Source organism: Pyricularia pennisetigena, chromosome 5 (assembly GCF_004337985.1).
Source record: "Pyricularia pennisetigena strain Br36 chromosome 5, whole genome shotgun sequence".
NCBI lineage: Eukaryota > Fungi > Ascomycota > Sordariomycetes > Magnaporthales > Pyriculariaceae > Pyricularia > Pyricularia pennisetigena.
Window position 1 is genome coordinate 457,565 of NC_043743.1, and position 16,875 is coordinate 474,439.

The window sequence follows — 16,875 nt, forward strand, 5'->3', positions numbered from 1 at the left end:
AATTTCTTGATCTTCCTTCCTTGTCCTCTTGCTTCGTTGGCCTTCAGGGCAACCACTTTCTCTCCAAGGTCATCTGCCAAGAGCACGGTACATCGTAGAACCGGCTGATACCACCGCTTCACTAGGCTTATCCCCGGAATCATCGATCTAACCGGCATCACCTATCAAGCAGCGGCAACATGAGCACCATGGACAGGAACAGCGATAGGCTAGATAGGCTACCTAGCCCCCAGGACAGTACTGACGACCCCATGTACTCCCTCAGGATGAGATACTGCCCTTATATCCAAACTGGGCACAAAGATCGCTACTTTGATCCCATAGGCGCCCGCTAGGTGCGCGAGTATGCCATAAGTGGTGTTTCACTCTTTTACAGGGGGTTCTGGGAATACGGAGAGGCCATGTTCGGTTTCCCAGCGGGCGCTCCAGATATCCTACGAACCCCACGGAACCATTTACTTATCCCGAAGCCACTGGACCTTGCCCTGGAACTCGGCTTCATCGCGATAGTTCCTGATGAGGACATCGCTGACCTCTCGCGTCAGGACTACAAGGTCGTTGTCCTAATTAACGTCTCGAACAACGATTCAACTTTTGCCTGGACAGACGAGCACGACAGAGACCAGCCGCTCGGCAAGTTGCATAACCGTCCACTGAAATTTTTAAACGACCGCCGTCCTGATATTATATACTTGTGGTGGCTATACCTGCGTGCCGTGTCCATCAGGGTGAGATACAATTTCAAAAAATTCCACCGGCCGGCGTGCGTCGACTGGCCATCACCAGGGAAGTTCATGCCGCGAGCGATTCTCAGGGGCTTTGTGAAAATGCTTGAGTTGGATAACTTCGGTGCAAACAATGGTTGGTGGATCATGAACAAAGCCATCGAACCATTGGAGAACCAAGACAGTGTGATGATCGAGTGTCTCGGTGTCGAGGTCATGGATCGCACGATGCCCGAGTTTGAGCGCCTCGAGAAAATCCACGACGCTATCGAAGAAGCCAGGACCCAGACCGATCGCATGACTCTTTTGGATAGATCCAAATCGACCGGGACCATGGGAGAGGTGATTGCGGAATTGGGCGAAGAAGACTTGCAGGGGAAGAAGGACAAAGCTGCATTGTCGGAAAAGTCACCGAAACCTGCCAGAAAACATTCAGTGAAGAAGTTGCAATCGCCGGCGAAGCGCCAAGCACTGAACCGAGCCCTGAAGACTGAAGATGATAGTAGTCCCCTGACTATGTCAGCACCTGAGGGCGCACTCGAACTCTCGGCATTGAGCCGAGTGCCCCAGACGGCAACTAAAGCCCTGTTTCACAATAATGAGTTTGGCCCGCAAGCCACCTTCCAACATGATGGCGCCCAGGGCAGTAATATTCAGGACAACAGGATCCAGGATTTCGACATCCAGGGTCATGTCACCTACAATGACGTCAAACAGGAGAGCAGCGCCCAAGACGATGGCGGTAGTGGATGGGTGAACCCAGCCCCTGTCAACACAAGGGATCTCGTTGACCCTAGGGTGAAAGCCTGGGCCGACGACCGAGCGGCCGCTTATGCAGAAGGGGCAATTGGGGAGGAAGAGGAAGGGGAAGAAGGGGACCAACAACTATTCCGTGTTGTGGATCCAGATGAACACTTCGTTGGAGTTGAGTCCAGCACAGAAACCTCGAGCCAAGCCAGTACAAATCCCATGCAAGCTATCTTCCCCTCAATACTGTAGCGACCGTTACGCACTCGAGAAGGCTTCAGGAGCAACAGCCTGCAAACATGCTCGGTAGAAGCTGGGATTGTGTCAAGAACCGGGCCCTCGGGTCTGACCTACATCCGGACGTAATCGGAAGAAGAGACTGAAGGAGTAAGACGCGGGAAGAGGCGGCCTCGGAAGCGTGAAGCCACAGCAACGGTTGCACGATGTGCCTAAATCAGACAAGTACATAGCCGATAACAATAAACAATAAAGCGTACGTCATTTGAGGTGTTTAGCCAATGATCAGTTTGCGTTACTATAAAGAGAAAAAGAAAAAGAAATGGGTATTCTGGTGTTCTCTGCTAGGCTGTTTATACTAGACGGTATTAGTACATTCTTTTTCATTTCCAGAAAAAAAGAAACAAATACACACATCCCCGTAGGACGCAGCTACTATGCTTCTCGCCAAGATGGGTTATAATGTCGTCTATGCCGTGCCGATATGTGCTAACCTCCCTTTCGCCGCCGCCCTCCCAGGCGCGGCAACGCCCCTGACGATCGGCGGCTTCCTGACCCTCGTCACGGCATGTTTCCTTCTGGGTCTGAGGAACCTCAGACGCCTCTTGTCGACGCGCGTGCCCTGCTTGTGCCCGAAGCCGACGACGGCCAGCATGCTGTCGATCCTCGTGCGCTCCAGGTTCCGGGGCACGGCGCGGTCGACCTTGCGGAAGCGGAACTCGCACCGCAGCCAGTGGTCGAAGCTGGGCAGGCACATGTCCAGGGTCGGCAGGGAGATGATGTGCATCTCGTCACGGGAGGACTCGATCAGGCGCATGATTTCCTCCTGGCGCGCGCGGCTCGGGCGCGTATGCGGATGATCCCGTATGTCAGGATCCTGGACCCAGGAGATGGGCCCGGAGACGTATACGGCAGGGAGGGTCCAGCGGAGCTTGTTGGCGGCGTAGCGCTTGAGCAGGTCATCGAGGCGGCGGCGGGAGGCGTCGTCGGGCAGGCCGTCGCGGAAGTGCCGGAGGTACGGCAGGGCCAAGGGTCCGACGTGCACGTTGATGGGCAGGCGGTGACGGACCGAGACCCAGAAGCGGCCGCCGTCGTAGGGGAGGAAGCGGTGGCGGCGCGAGACGGCACCCAAGCGGTCCTGGATCGTGTCGGGCGAGCACCACCATTGTTTCTTGTCCGGGAAGTCCCAGGCCGATACGCGGCTGCGGAACTGGACCGAAGGGAGGGGCTCGCGGGCCGGTGAATTATGGGGCGCCCGGGCCAGCTGCCACCTCAGCCTCTGGTTCGGGTCTTTGGCTTTGGGCTGCATGGGGACGCAGTGCACTCCGCTGATGACGAACGATTTGGGCGGAGTTGGGGCTGCCTCGTCGGTGGCGGAGGTTGTTTTCTCGGCGAGTGAGGGGAGGACTCGACCCACAAAGGGCTGCAAGTCCTCTGCAGTCGGCAAAGCGGACTGTGGGGAGACTATGCGCAGGAGGCGACGGAAGGCTTGGGCCGCGGCTATTGCCTTGTTCTCTAGGGCGACTTGACGCCAGCGGGCCGTGTATATGGAGTGCTTTCGGCGCGGGCCAGGACGGCTGAGATTGGGGAATTCAACCATAATGGACCCGACATTGGGATGGAACTCGTAGAGGACGAATCGGTTAAAAATCCGATCTGCTTCTTGATTCTGAAGCTCCAATCGACGCCGGATGCGGCTGGACATGGCCAGGATGGCTGGCTTTTGCAGCGCGACTGGCATCTTGTAGTGCTTGACCATGTGACGGATAGCGTTTCGCGGCGTGAGTGTCACGTCCTTGTTTGTACTATCCTCGAACCACGGGACACCGTTCTCCAGGCATGTCGCAATTATGCGGTCTTTGGAGAACTCGAGCATCGGCCGGTACAGCATGGTGCCGCCGTCCTCTACCCGGCAAGGCTCCAACTCAGGGGCTCCTCTTTTGGGGAAATTCTCAGTACCAGAAAGAGAATCGAGGTAGTCGCGCACGGCAGAGCCCGTCTCGGGGCTGGAAGAGGGCGGACTATGAAGCTCATGCATCATCTGCTCCCTTAAGGCGGTCCGGATCGCCTTGCTCTCGGTTGTAGTGGGATTAAACCTGTAGAGCGGATTGCGATAGTTCTGGTCGTCTATAAGACCACTCTCATACGAGCCGTGAATGTCTTGGGTGTGCGGAAGCTGGTTGGCGGCCGGGATGCCGACTAGCCCACGCGGGCCGTGGCCGTCCATGAGGCGCATCAGCAGCCACTCATACTGATCGTCCTCGTGATGGGCCAAGAAAAGCGACATGGACCGTTCATGCAACATATGCTGGGCAAAAAGGCGGTAGCGTTGCTCCCGCGCCACCGTCTCGAAGTTTGGAATGTCCTGCGGACGGATGAACTTCAGCCTGCTGTCGTCTCGCGAAGCGTCCTTGCCCATGCCAGAAGGCTCACCGTGATTGGGCATGCGATCCCTATTCAGCTTGTTCCACATAATTTTTGCGATGACCGGCCTCATCTTCAGGTGCTCACGCAGATAATCGGCGACGGTCCTGGCCTCGCGATAGCTGTGCCTGCGATAGTCGTGGTCGACAATCATGGGCAAGAAGCGGAGCACCCGGTGGTCGGCCACCCGCATGGATGGGTCGAGACGGCGAACTTCGGAGCATAGCCATGCCATGGCCATCGAGTCCACACCTCCGCTGATGGCTAGGGTGACGGGAATGGGCATATTGGAGCGCGCCGTGTGCATCCGAGGCCGGCAGAGGGCCTGGACGACATCGGCGAACTCGCTGGGCCGAATCGGCCGCGCACTTTGGTGCAACACATGTGGAATCGTGCCCATTCCATCACAATCTTGCTCCTGGTCTGTTGTAACGGTGTGGATGTTTTTTTCTTCCCCCAGTCCACTAGGTTGTTGGATTCTGCGCCTTTGGGGAACGTCTGTTTGGTGGTAATCATTACAGCTTTGATCCCCAGCTTTACAGTGGGGTTACCACTGATCGAACGCCATCGATGGCCCTAGCTCCCTGTTCATTTTTGCATGACAGGGATACGACTGCCGCTAATTCAACCAGCCACAGTAGCTACCAGACCCCTAGAACCACCTTTGCCTCCGTAACCGCCGCTCGGGGACCGTTATCAGTCGCGTCTGCTCCGACTCCGCTCTGGTTTTCGCGTCGCTAGGCCGGGATGACCTCACCTTTACGGCAAATTAAATCCCAATTGGAAAAAAAAACGGCGTTCAGTATGCTGAACCTCGCATTGGCAAACGACATTACCGTCCCCATGAAATTCTAAACGTAACCGCTCTTTTATAAAACACAATGATGACTTTACAAGCCTCCTAAGTGTTGTTCATAATTTTGCTCTGGCCAATTTCTTAGTACATTTATTTGATTGTGCTGTTTCTACCCCAGTTGCTCTTTTTCTTTCCGGCTGCCTCGGCCTCGTCCCGCCTAATCCTTCCGTCCTCCCCGACCTAATCAAGAAGCTTGAATCGATCACAATGTCGCCCATCGACCCAAACCCGCCATTTCGGCACGCCCTGCTCGCGGGTGCACTCGCTGGCACTACAGTCGACATGAGCCTGTTCCCACTCGACACTTTGAAAACCCGCCTCCAGTCCTCGGCCGGCTTCTTCCCCTCTGGCGGCTTCCGCGGAGTCTATAAGGGCATCGGCTCAGCATTTTGGGGCTCCGCACCTGGTGCGGCTCTCTTTTTCGTAACCTACGAAGGAATCAAGTCCTCCAAGGCACTATCATCACTCTCGTCGCCCACCACTGGCAATCCGGCCGCCACCCACATGCTGGCAGCGTCTCTGGGTGAGATCGCTGCGTGCGCGGTCCGCGTCCCGACCGAGGTGGTCAAGCAGCGTGCGCAGGCGGGCCAGCATGGCGGGCGTAGCATGGCGGCGCTGGCGTCGATCCTGGCGACGCGGCACGGCGCCGGCGGCCTGGTCGGGGTCTGGCGCGAGCTCTACCGCGGCTGGGGCATCACCGTCTTCCGCGAGGTGCCCTTCACTGTGATCCAGTTCCCCCTGTGGGAGGCGCTCAAGGCTTGGGGCCGTGAACGGCGCGACCGCGGCGTCACCATGGGCGGACCGCAGCCCGACGTCGGCGCCGCCGAGAGTGCGCTGTACGGGAGTGTCAGTGGTGCTGTGGCCGCCGCCGTGACCACCCCACTTGACGTGCTCAAGACGAGGGTCATGCTGAGCCGCGAGAGGGAGGGAGTACTCGCCATCACCAAGAATATACTGCGTGAGCATGGAGTCAGGCCTTTCTTCAGCGGCATTGGGCCGAGGGTTGCCTGGATTAGTGCCGGCGGTGCCATCTTCTTGGGGAGCTACCAGTGGGCCATCAACTGCTTTGCCACGGGAACGTTGACCGTGCCGATATGAGTTGATGTGCTGCGGATAACCAGTCAGCAAGGGGCTTGTGATTGGCGAGGAAGATCATCATGTTTGTTGTTATGTCTTTCGGCAGGGCTGAGAGCCAGCAGGTTTTTAACTGTATTATACTGTTGGCCTGGACTACTTGTACGATATTAGACGGTTTTATAGATAGTGATACCACGATATAGACGATGAGCATCTCACCCAAACAAAACATATCACAACTTGACAGGCAGCCACAGCGGCCCAGGAGCCGGACTAAGTTGGTAACGAGCGAAGTTGACTAACTGCAAGCCCTAGGCTACTGTAGTGCTATAAATATAGTGCCCTGATCGTCTGTCGGCCATCAAAACATCGATCTATACATGCAACCAGGGCCTAACAACGAAGCACACAAGAACAACAAATTTGGTACTTCCAACTACCACAAGAAAATGCAGAATCAACAACTTGACACCCCAACCGGGATGGTCTCCCAGATTGCAAAGACCTCATGTATGAAAGATCCCAGCGGCAGGTGGTGGCAGTGCTGTTGTATTATTATGTAAGGGCACGTAGCATCTGGGGATCAGCTTTGTCATCTCGATTGGTGGGTTAAGGAGCACTCATGGCTCTAAAACGTCATGATGATGGCACAAATTGTTTTAACATGTGCTTTGCTTAACAAAAGAGAGATAGAAACATCAAAACAAAGCTGCCTCCAGACTTAACATTATCATGCGAATCTGATATCATCCTTGCCGCAAAGGCGTTGTGCAGTCGTACCCAGTTGCTGGCATCAAAGTATGGCTTTTGTACGTCACAGGGAAAACGGATCTAGTGAGACAACGGCGGTCAATTCATTTATAGCAAACGCTCCCACGTTCTCGGCAGCGCTGCAGGCTGAACTAGCGTGATATGCAGCAAACCCGCCTCACTGAAATGGTACCCCACACGTGTTGCAGCGTCGGGATTCTACTGGTTAGGCTGGTAGCTTCGCGCTAAAGCTGCGGCAGTCTCCAACTGGGTCCCTGTAGCTTGCATGTCTCACTTTGCTGCTGACGATCCAAGAAGCGTGAGTTCACAATTCGTGTCGCGCCGCAACTTGGTTTTTTTTTTTTTTTTTTTTTTTTTTTACTACAGGCGTAACGGTCACGAGTAAGAAGACAGATGGTGGAAACCGGTGAAATTCTACGTAGCTGCATATTGATGATACAATTATTGTTTACCTAACCGAAACCACCGGTGCAAACTTGATGGCGCCCAAGGACAAAGGCGCCCATACTAAATCACCATTCCATCCCAACCTCCCTCTGACCTTCCCTCCTCGCTCCACTCCGATTCCACCAGCCCCGGTTTCGGTCCATCGTCGCAATCTCAGCCACCTATCAGCCTTGCATCGCAGCAAGACGCACGTCACCGGCGGAGAAGAGGAGGGCAAGGTAATCTGAAATACGAAGCATCGACTGGTCGACTGCTTGGCGGTTCAGACAACTACCGCGACGACACACACGACTACGAGCTCCAGGAGCTTCCCTCGCGCAGTCAGACTTCAGCTACTGCCTCACCGGCTTCCACACCCGACACCAGCAACGAAAAGCTTGAAAGCAGGGCCGCCAAGCGTCGGTGGCTCGAGGAGCAGGACGAGATGAAGTTCTCTCACAGCATTCAGTTCAATGCTGTTCCGGACTGGAGCAGTCACTACATAGCGTACAGCAACCTCAAAAAACTGTATGTGCTGCCTGCTGCTTGCTACATCCTCCCTTTCCCTTCCAGGTCTGGCACTCAGCCAGTGTAGCTAACGTCTTGCGCGCCACATCAGGATCTACCAGCTCGAAAAATCCATCAACCAATCCATAGGCACAGATGCGGAATCGAGACCCCTCATCGGCAATGATGAGGATCCGGAGAAGGTCTTTACACGCGCCCTAGATGTCGAGCTTGAAAAGATCTCGTCATTCTTTGCCGTGAAGGAGCAGGAGCTCTTGGATGAGGTTAATTCGCTGCTCAAAGATATTGGAGCTTCAGAAGCTGAAGATGAAGGCAGCCCGAGTCGCCTCGTCAGCTCACACGACCCAACACAGTCCGCATCGGCTTTGGTCGAAACCCGAAGACACAGCATGCACAGCCATCAATCAACCGACGGCGGCGATGATGACAGTGATGACGCATCAAATGACGATGAGAACACGCCCGCGCTCGCTAGGAAACGACGCGTGAGCTTTGGTAGGAGGAAGACGATCGGCGCCACCGGCAATGGGTCCATGGCGGACATGACGGCTTCGGCCGAGCTGACGCGGTCTCGCCGACAGAGCACAGTCGCATTTGACGACTATGCCGAGCAGGCAGCCCTCTACTCGTCCGACATTATGCTGAAGCGCAGGGTAGTGGCCCTGTACGTACAGCTCTGCGAGCTCAAGTCGTACATTCAGCTCAACAAGACGGGTTTCCGCAAGGTGCTCAAGAAATTCGACAAGATTTGCAACAGGTCGCTGCGGCAAAAGTACATGGAGAAGGTTGTCGAGTCGGCTCCTCCATTCGTCCCCGAGGCGACCAAGGCAATCGAGGAGAACGTGTCCAAGATGGAGCATGCCTACGCCAATCTTGTCACCAAGGGCGACATCGATCTCGCCAGGAGAGATTTGCGGTCACACCTTCGCGAACACGTCGTTTGGGAGAGAAACACGGTCTGGCGTGACATGATTGGTATGGAGCGGCGAGCTGAGGCTGCAAGCTTGGGCAGGGCCTTGCTCGGCGGAGACATCACCACGGGAGCAGCAAGGCTACAGGGCGACGAGGAGAATGCCATTCCGATCAAGGAGATTGCAACGCCAATCGGTAGGCTCAAGCTTCCAACGTGGCTGGTCAGCACGTCCCTGCTGAACCTGGTGATTATTTTGGCCGTCTTTACGGCACTGCTGGTCCTTCCCATAATGGAGAGTCCCGAGCAACAAAATTGTTTGGCAATCTTGGTGTTTGCCAGTATGATGTGGGCAACTGAGGTACGTTGCGTGATGAAGCTCCTTTTTTTTTTGTTTCATTTTCTGCCTATTCTGCCACTTGCAACTGAACTCCAAGAACTAATCAACCACCTCCACGTTAGGCCATTCCTCTCTTTGTAACATCACTCACAATCCCTTTCCTCTGCATCATCCTCCGTGTTGTACGGTCTGATGACGGTACCAAGCGCCTTTCCTCCAAGGATGCTACAGCTATGGTGTTTTCTTCCATGTGGACGCCCGTGATCATGCTGTTGCTCGGAGGCTTCACATTGGCAGCTGCGCTATCAAAGTGTAGGATCGACAAGCGCATCGCAACATTTGTGCTTAGCAAGGCTGGAACTCAACCGCGGACCGTGCTCATTGCCAACATGCTGGTGTCGGCATTTGCAAGTATGCTTATTAGTAACGTGGCAGCACCAGTCCTGTGTTACAGTATCATCGAGGTAGGTTGGGTGATGGATGCCCTTGTGCTTCTGTGCATGTTTGGTAGCGGAGAGATCGACACACTCGCACTTTGATGCTATATGCTAACTCCATCCGCATATTATAGCCGATGCTTCGTAACCTACCTACTGGCTCGCCCATGTCCAAAGCGCTGATTATGGGCATCGCCTTGTCGGCCAACATCGGCGGCATGCTTTCGCCTATCGCATCGCCCCAAAACGTGGTCGCAATCGGCATCATGACTCCAGAGCCGACGTGGGGTGACTGGTTTTTTATCGTGATCCCTGTCGGCTTGGTGTCGCTCGGCTTGATTTGGGTTCTGCTCATGGTCACGTTCCAGCCCGGTAAGGGCACCAAGATTGTGCCCATCAGGCCTGTAAAGGAGCCATTTAGCAGCGTGCAGTGGTTCGTCTCCATCGTTACCCTCAGCACCATCGCGCTGTGGTGCGCCAGCCACCAGCTGGAAGATGTCTTTGGTGACATGGGCGTCATAGCAATCATCCCGTTGATACTATTTTTCGGCATTGGGCTCTTGACCAAGGAGGACTTCAACAACTTTCCCTGGACCATTATTATCCTGGCGGCCGGCGGTCTGGCGCTCGGCAAGTCTGTCCGTAGTTCAGGTCTGCTCCACACGCTCGCCAACGACATCACGGGTCGGGTCGAGGGCATGAGCTTGTATGGGGTGCTAGTGGTGTTTTCGTCGCTCATCTTGGTGATTGCGACATTTATCAGCCACACGGTTGCGGCTTTGATCTTCCTACCGCTCGTGTACGACATCGGTGCGGGCATGGAGGAGCCGCATCCGAACCTGCTTGTTATGGGTGGCGTTTTGATGTGCAGCGCCGCCATGGGTTTGCCGACCAGTGGATTCCCTAACATGAGTGAGTTAACTTTTATTTTCCTTTGTGTTTTCGCTTTTTTTCCCCTAGCATGTTGCTTCAGTCACTGACACGTGATACCTGATAGCCGCCATCATGAAGGAGGATGCCACAGGTCAGAGATACCTCCAGGTCAAGCACTTTATCAGCAGAGGCGTGCCGAGCAGCATATTGACACTGATAGTGTCGGTGACCTTGGGCTATGGTGCAATGAGAATCATTGGCATGTAATCCAGGGTTAGGTAAGTGTATATGTGTGGGACTTGGTCGGGGCTTTGATTTCCTTTGGTATATTTGCTGCATTTACATGGTGTGGCACATTGAGGGAGCAGAAGCATCAGAACGTCTTGCGACCATTCCAACCTTTGTTCGGGGCTTTTCTGGTATAACGGTCTGTCACTGGGAAGGACTTGTGGTGAATAGTCGGGCATATACTTGGCAGGCACCCTAGATCGTTATCAAGAGACAAATAGACGTCAGACTGGTCGATAAAATGATCTTGTGAACAATGCGATGGAATGTAGACTATGCAGTTCAACTATCGAGTCTAGATTGGGTAGAGTAGAGAATATCATAATCTGGCTGCCTCGCGGCATAGACCGGCTCCTTCATTTCCATTCTTCCTGCCGGTCTGATATAGCAATATATATAGAGCATGTCTATTTTGCGGCTGACCCAATGCTTCAGTCTCGTCCTCTCAAGAATCGGGTGATGCCGTCGCCGGAGAGAAGAAAAAAGACGATATGGAGTATTACGCATCCTGCGATGATTTTTTTTTTTTTTTTTTTCTTTTTTTTTTCTTTTTTTATCCATTCATCATCCAACTTCCAACCCTCCCTCTACCGTTATCCCCCCCGTCCCCTTTTCCCAACAGACCAAAACCCGCAAAGTCACGCGCCACCACTCTTCAACCCGACCCATTCATCTCAAGCTTGCCCTCGGTCTTTTCCACATGGGCAATCATATCCTCAATGGTGCAGACCTTGAGGCCCCACCTCCGCGCAAACGCCACACAGTCGTCACCCCTCAACATGCCCGGGGCGGCGCGCACAGCTTGGCCCTGGACCTCGTGGCCGTCGTCGACAATCTCGGAAATGACAGCGACGGGCCTCTTGCCGGCGAGGCGACACAGCTCGACGCCGGCCTCGGTGTGGCCCCTGCGGGCGCGGACGCCGCCGGCGACGGCGCGGAGCGGGAAGACGTGGCCGGGCCGGCGAAAGTGGTCGGGCCTGGCGTCGGGGGCGGCGAGCATGCGGCAGGCGAGGGCGCGGTCGTGGGCGCTTATGCCGGTCGTGACGGACGGGTGCTCGGCGTCGACCGAGACGGTGTAGGCGGTGCCGCGCGGATCGGCGTTGTGCGTCACCATCTGCGGCAGGTCGAGGGTCGCGGCGCGCTCCGGCGTCAGCGGCACGCAGATCAGCCCCGACGAGTGCCGCACCATGAACGCCATCTGCTCCGTCGTTACGGACTCGGCCGCGATAATCAGGTCGGCTTCGTTCTCGCGCGACGGGTCGTCCAGCACGACTACGAACTCGCCGTTTTCTGGGGAGGGGAGACGGGGGGGTGTTAGGGGTGTGGGTTTGGGATTGGGGGGAGCGCGCGGGGGGGCGGCGGCGCGGAGGGTTTGGTGGTGGCTTACTGAATGCTTGGATCACATCTGGGATCGCGTCGAAATTTGACTTTGGTATGCTGTCTGTGGAAGGCATTGCGTTTGCTTTTTTTTTCTTTTCTTTTTGAGTTGCGTGATGCGATCGGTATATACAAGGGGTGCTAAGTAGGACAGACTAGGAGTCTTGGCTCCCTGTGTCTCTGGTTATGACTCCAAATATTTGAAGGGGTTCCGTCGACACCTCGGCTTTCTCAAGAAGATGCTTGTTCTGCACAGGGTTTTAATGTCTGTGACTCAATTAAACTATAGAATGATCGCAAGTATCTGGCCTTGCTTGACTGTGTTTGTCGAGTTGGTGCAGAAGAAAACAAATGTCTTTTCGTAAGAGGTGATGGTGGTGGTTCCGTAATGATGGTGACTTGAACCGCGTGGGATGCAGGGACGCGGATGCAACGGCGGCAGAACACCTTGGAGTACAGTACCGAATCGGAGCTGGTTGTATTATTAGGTACCTTGGCCAGCAGACTAGGAGTCTCTGTCGGGGTCCCGTCTTAAGCCTCGGCCTTTAGTTCGGGTCGTGAATCCGGATGAAATGCCTGTTCTCATAAATCAATGACTTGCCTAGGTAAGGCTAAGTGCAAAGTAAAAAAACTGGATTGGTATTCTATTGAAAACAGACTCCCACTTCAGTTTTCTAATCATCTGTTCCTCTTACCCGATTCCCACCTTCGTCAATCCAACATAATCGTTAATTAATCAATCGGACCTCGCTGACAAACTCGGCCGAGGCGCTGACAATTAACGCAGTAATCTAGGTCGCTTCTCGTCGCATGGGAAAACCCCGCCGCCGGTGCGCCGCGGGGTCCCTCCAGTGAGCTCATCGCGACTCGGGCCCGCGAGAGCAGTGGGGATAAAGCTGAAGCTGAAGCTGGTCTGGTGCTTTGCTGGTACCCAGTTTTAGCGCACAAGCTATGGACCCACACCGTGACGCCGAGCCGCTAAAAAACTTCCCCGGTAGGTGATGACAGGGGCTTGAATCTGCGACGCGCGCTGGGAAAAAGTTCCAAGACACGTGATTCCCTGGAGGTGTTCCATCCCTTTTTCTACTTCCATCGATATATTTGCACGGGGATGTGAAGGAGTGAAGTACGTTGCAATTTAAGGATCTAACACCGGTGTGCTCGATAATTCCCGCAAGGCACCAGTGAGGTAGTGAGAAAGGCAACACGGGGACACTGAGTCCAGTACGCATCCACTCAGCGATGGCGTCTCTGCTGAGGACTTCAACCCCAAACGCCGCGCGGCTGCTACTTCGGGCAACTCCGCGGGTATTCGGTGTCCCGTTGTCACAGGGAACAACACAGCCGCAGCCACGGACAAGGTCAATTCACACCTCGACCGCCCTCTCATCACCACCGGCATCATCATCACCGCAAGACCACACCAGCGGCAACAGCACGATCAGCAACCATGACCCGAACCTCAACACCGTCAACCAATCCGAAGTCTCGCACTTTGACGCCCTGGCCTCGACATGGTGGGACTCGCATGGCCCCTCACGCCTATTGCACCTGATGAACCCCCTCCGCCACGACTTTATCGCCGCCTGTCACGCCTCTGAGCCACCACCACCACCAGCCGACGGCTCATCCCCGCAGCCATCATCCTCGCAACCCCGTCAAGGCCTGCACTACCTGGATGTAGGCTGCGGCGGGGGCATTTTTGCCGAGTCTGCGGCGCGGCTGCCGACCGCGGCGTCCGTCACCGCCATCGACGCGTCCTCGCAGGTCCTGGCCGTGGCGCGCGCCCACCTGCGCCGCGAGACGCCCGCCGTCCAGGCCAAACTCACGTACCTGCACTCCAGCGTCGAGGCTCTATCCCCGGCCGTGGGGCCCGAGGGTGGCGCCGCCGGTCCGGCCAAGCAGTACGACGTGGTGACGACTTTCGAGGTGCTCGAGCACGTGGACAACCCGTCGGCGTTCCTGCAGCGGTGTGGCGCCCTCGTCCGCCCGGGCGGCTGGCTCGTCCTCAGCACCATGGCGCGCACCTGGACCTCGTGGGCCACCACCATCCTGGCTGCCGAGCACGTCTTGGGCATCGTCCCGCCCGGGACCCACGATTGGAAAAAGTACGTCGACGTCGAGGAACTGCGCGCTCACTTTGCGTCCCGCCCGGCCTCCGAGGGCTGGACCGGCAACGGCTCGGCTGAGAGGTGTCAGGGCGTCGTTTACGTGCCTGGCCTGGGGTGGAAGGCTGTGCCCGGTTCGGAGAAGGTTGGGAACTACTTTTATGCCGTGAGGAAGAGCCCGTATGTCGCTACTTGAGCATGGAGGTTTTGACTTGAACGGATCGAGGGGGTGATGTAATACTACAATGTATCAGTATACTTTGTCCGTGGTGAGAAAGCTTGTAGAATAACAAATATGTATATAATCGAGTGGAGAGTGGCATGAAACAAAGGTGGGTAGACATATTTAGACCTGAGCCCATAACCGAATCACCCAAATGTATTAGTTTACAACAATGGTTCCTGGCTAACGACTTTGCACCACAGCCAAAAAAAAAAATAAAACAAGATAAAAAATAATCATGATAAAAAAAAAAACAGTACAAAAGGTATTAAAGAAAAAAAATAGTAAAAAAAAAAAAAAAAAAAAAATCATTCCTGAGCCAACCTAGCCACAAACCCATCCTGCACCCGCGGATAGCACAAATCGACATACTGCTCCTCCTCCTCCAGCCCACACAGTAACGACCCGCCGACCTCCCAAAAGCCCGGCAGCGCGGCGGCCGTCGCTGACGGCAACACGCAGCTAGGGAAGCAGCAGCAGCAGCACTCACCCCACTGCACGGCTCGGATGGGAGGCAGGACGCAGCTGACGCCGTCTACGCCCTGCTGCTGGCAGGTGAGCGCCGGGGACGGGGCCCACGTCTGCCGTGGAGGGGAGGGCGGGTAGCTGGCTACAAGCGTCGGGTGGTCGCCGTACGTGCCGAGTTGGCCTGGGGAGGATGGGTTGGTTGTGCTCTCGAGGTTGGTGCTGGTGTGGTGGGTTTTGGTGTTAGTGTGGCTCTTTTGTTGTGGGGGATCAGGGACAGACATAAAATCTAGATGAGGAACGGGGTATGGCTGTACTATGGGGTGCACTCACTCGGTATTTGCGGGCGAGTAGACCTGCGCATAACTATTCATCTCGGGAGACGAAAACACCGGAGACGCCGGCTCCGCCTGGGCGTAGGATGCGTTGGGCCAGAGCGGAGCAGCCGTCTTTGTTGGCTCCGGCGCGTCGTACGACGAGCCCGTAGAGCTGATGGACGTTCGCCGCCGCTGCGGGCTGTATTTGGACAGGCCCCATTTCATAAAGCGGTGACGGTATGCTCTTGTTCTGTTTTCCTCTCGAGTTGGCTGTGTTAGTGGCATGGCTTTTCTCTGTTTTTTTTTTTTTTTTTTGTTTCGTAAAAATGACTTACGATGCCGTAAAGTTCTGCTGCTCTCTCATGATGGACTGGACCTCGTGTAGAGGTTTGTTGTCGTCCAGGTAGAGGCTGATGATGCGCTGCCGGTGTTTTGCCCACTTTTTGGTCATTTTTCAAAGGCTCGACTTTGCGAGCTTTTGTCAGATTTGTGCTTGGTTATATCGATCCTTGAGAGAAAGCTGTATCAATCAGGAGCTGATACGAATCACCAAATAAAGATCGCAAACATATAAAAGCAGTATTCGTCATTTATATACCCATCTAGCCGTCTTCAACCTCTTGTTGGGGGCGCAAAGATGTGGCTCCTTTGCCAAAATGGGAAAATGTTATTGATAGACGCACGAATGCGGCGCATTGCTGCCGCCTACTGCGATCCATTTCGAACCATTTATCCCGACGGGTACATCTTTCGTCCATAGGGGTTCAGTTGACATTGTGGAGGGTGGCTGCATACTTAGTACATACATACATACATACATACATACATACATCCTGGGTGGTACTAAAAAAACTAGTTCTGCCATCAGCTTTAGCAGTAGAATACCAGCCGGCGTCAAGTCATGTTTCTATTTCACATTCTTTCTCGGCAAGGCTGTAATTTGGCGTCTTATACATGGATCAACCTTGTCCTATTCTGCATCATGCGAGGAAGCGTCGGGGTAGTGTGTGGCGTGTGGGAAGGCTGGGCTGATGATATATTCTATAGCATGATAGTAACTCCCGATATCATCCAGCAGCGTGACCATCTGCCGTACAATGCTTCAACAATTTGGCATAGATGTGTTGCTGGCATCATATATCCTTATCTGGGCTCATCAAACACACTATGCTAGATGACGGTTTTTGCCGTAATATTCAGACGTCCAGCGATACTGACAAGTTGTTTTGTTCAACCAATGTCGCAATCCGGTGTGTATCCTCGGTCAGTAGAGTGGTGTGTTGTATCCGTTTGTGGAGATAACGAACAACCGCGTCCAAAAAAGGAGACATGCATGCCAATGCCTTATTACATGGGCGCAATGAATGAATGCAACGAGGCCATGCAAGACAAACGTGTCTTTTCTGCCTCGTGGGCGAAGCGTGGAACCCGCCTGGGCGCATAATGCTTGGGCGTTCTTTTTATATCCCGGACAGACGTGATTGGTATGTACATTTGTTACGGTTTGGTAAATGGAAAACTCGATTGTGTAGAAAAAGGGACAGAGAGAGAGAGAGTGTGTGAAAAAAAAAAGGAGGCGACATAGGTCAGGCTGTGCTTACTTATCGTCATGCATCTGATCCCTTCCAGTCAAGGGAAATCGAAGGGAACTCTGGACGCCTCGTTATCCAACACCGGACGATGGACAATGGCGGACCAAAAACACAAGGCATTCGCGCTGCATCTTCAGCCGCACCCACGCCCGAC

The 16,875-nt window shown here is 54.6% G+C and overlaps 6 protein-coding genes across 6 annotated transcripts; 3 read left to right on the forward strand and 3 right to left on the reverse strand.

Moving 5' to 3' along the window:
• Nucleotides 1-401: 401 nt before the first annotated feature.
• PpBr36_08088 (uncharacterized protein) lies at nt 402-1,724 on the forward strand (the record flags this gene model as incomplete). Its single annotated transcript, XM_029895221.1, has 1 exon — nt 402-1,724. One exon carries the CDS (start codon nt 402-404, stop codon nt 1,722-1,724), a length of 1,323 nt encoding a protein of 440 aa, XP_029747413.1.
• Nucleotides 1,725-2,178: 454 nt separating this feature from the next.
• PpBr36_08089 (uncharacterized protein) lies at nt 2,179-4,533 on the reverse strand (the record flags this gene model as incomplete). Its single annotated transcript, XM_029895222.1, has 1 exon — nt 2,179-4,533. One exon carries the CDS (start codon nt 4,531-4,533, stop codon nt 2,179-2,181), a length of 2,355 nt encoding a protein of 784 aa, XP_029747414.1.
• A 663-nt stretch (nt 4,534-5,196) lies between these two features.
• PpBr36_08090 (uncharacterized protein) lies at nt 5,197-10,618 on the forward strand (the record flags this gene model as incomplete). The annotated part of the gene is made up of 6 exons (XM_029895223.1): nt 5,197-6,068; nt 7,411-7,791; nt 7,883-9,062; nt 9,164-9,505; nt 9,613-10,390; nt 10,476-10,618. The coding sequence occupies 6 exons, from the start codon at nt 5,197-5,199 to the stop codon at nt 10,616-10,618; spliced, it is 3,696 nt and encodes a 1,231-aa protein (XP_029746837.1).
• A 676-nt stretch (nt 10,619-11,294) lies between these two features.
• Nucleotides 11,295-12,093, reverse strand: PpBr36_08091 (uncharacterized protein; the record flags this gene model as incomplete). The annotated part of the gene is made up of 2 exons (XM_029895224.1): nt 11,295-11,929; nt 12,027-12,093. 2 exons carry the CDS (start codon nt 12,091-12,093, stop codon nt 11,295-11,297), a joined length of 702 nt encoding a protein of 233 aa, XP_029746836.1.
• Nucleotides 12,094-13,258: 1,165 nt separating this feature from the next.
• PpBr36_08092 (uncharacterized protein) lies at nt 13,259-14,320 on the forward strand (the record flags this gene model as incomplete). The annotated part of the gene is made up of 1 exon (XM_029895225.1): nt 13,259-14,320. The coding sequence occupies one exon, from the start codon at nt 13,259-13,261 to the stop codon at nt 14,318-14,320; it is 1,062 nt and encodes a 353-aa protein (XP_029746839.1).
• A 335-nt stretch (nt 14,321-14,655) lies between these two features.
• PpBr36_08093 (uncharacterized protein) lies at nt 14,656-15,580 on the reverse strand (the record flags this gene model as incomplete). The annotated part of the gene is made up of 3 exons (XM_029895226.1): nt 14,656-15,034; nt 15,146-15,379; nt 15,465-15,580. 3 exons carry the CDS (start codon nt 15,578-15,580, stop codon nt 14,656-14,658), a joined length of 729 nt encoding a protein of 242 aa, XP_029746838.1.
• Nucleotides 15,581-16,875: the final 1,295 nt, after the last annotated feature.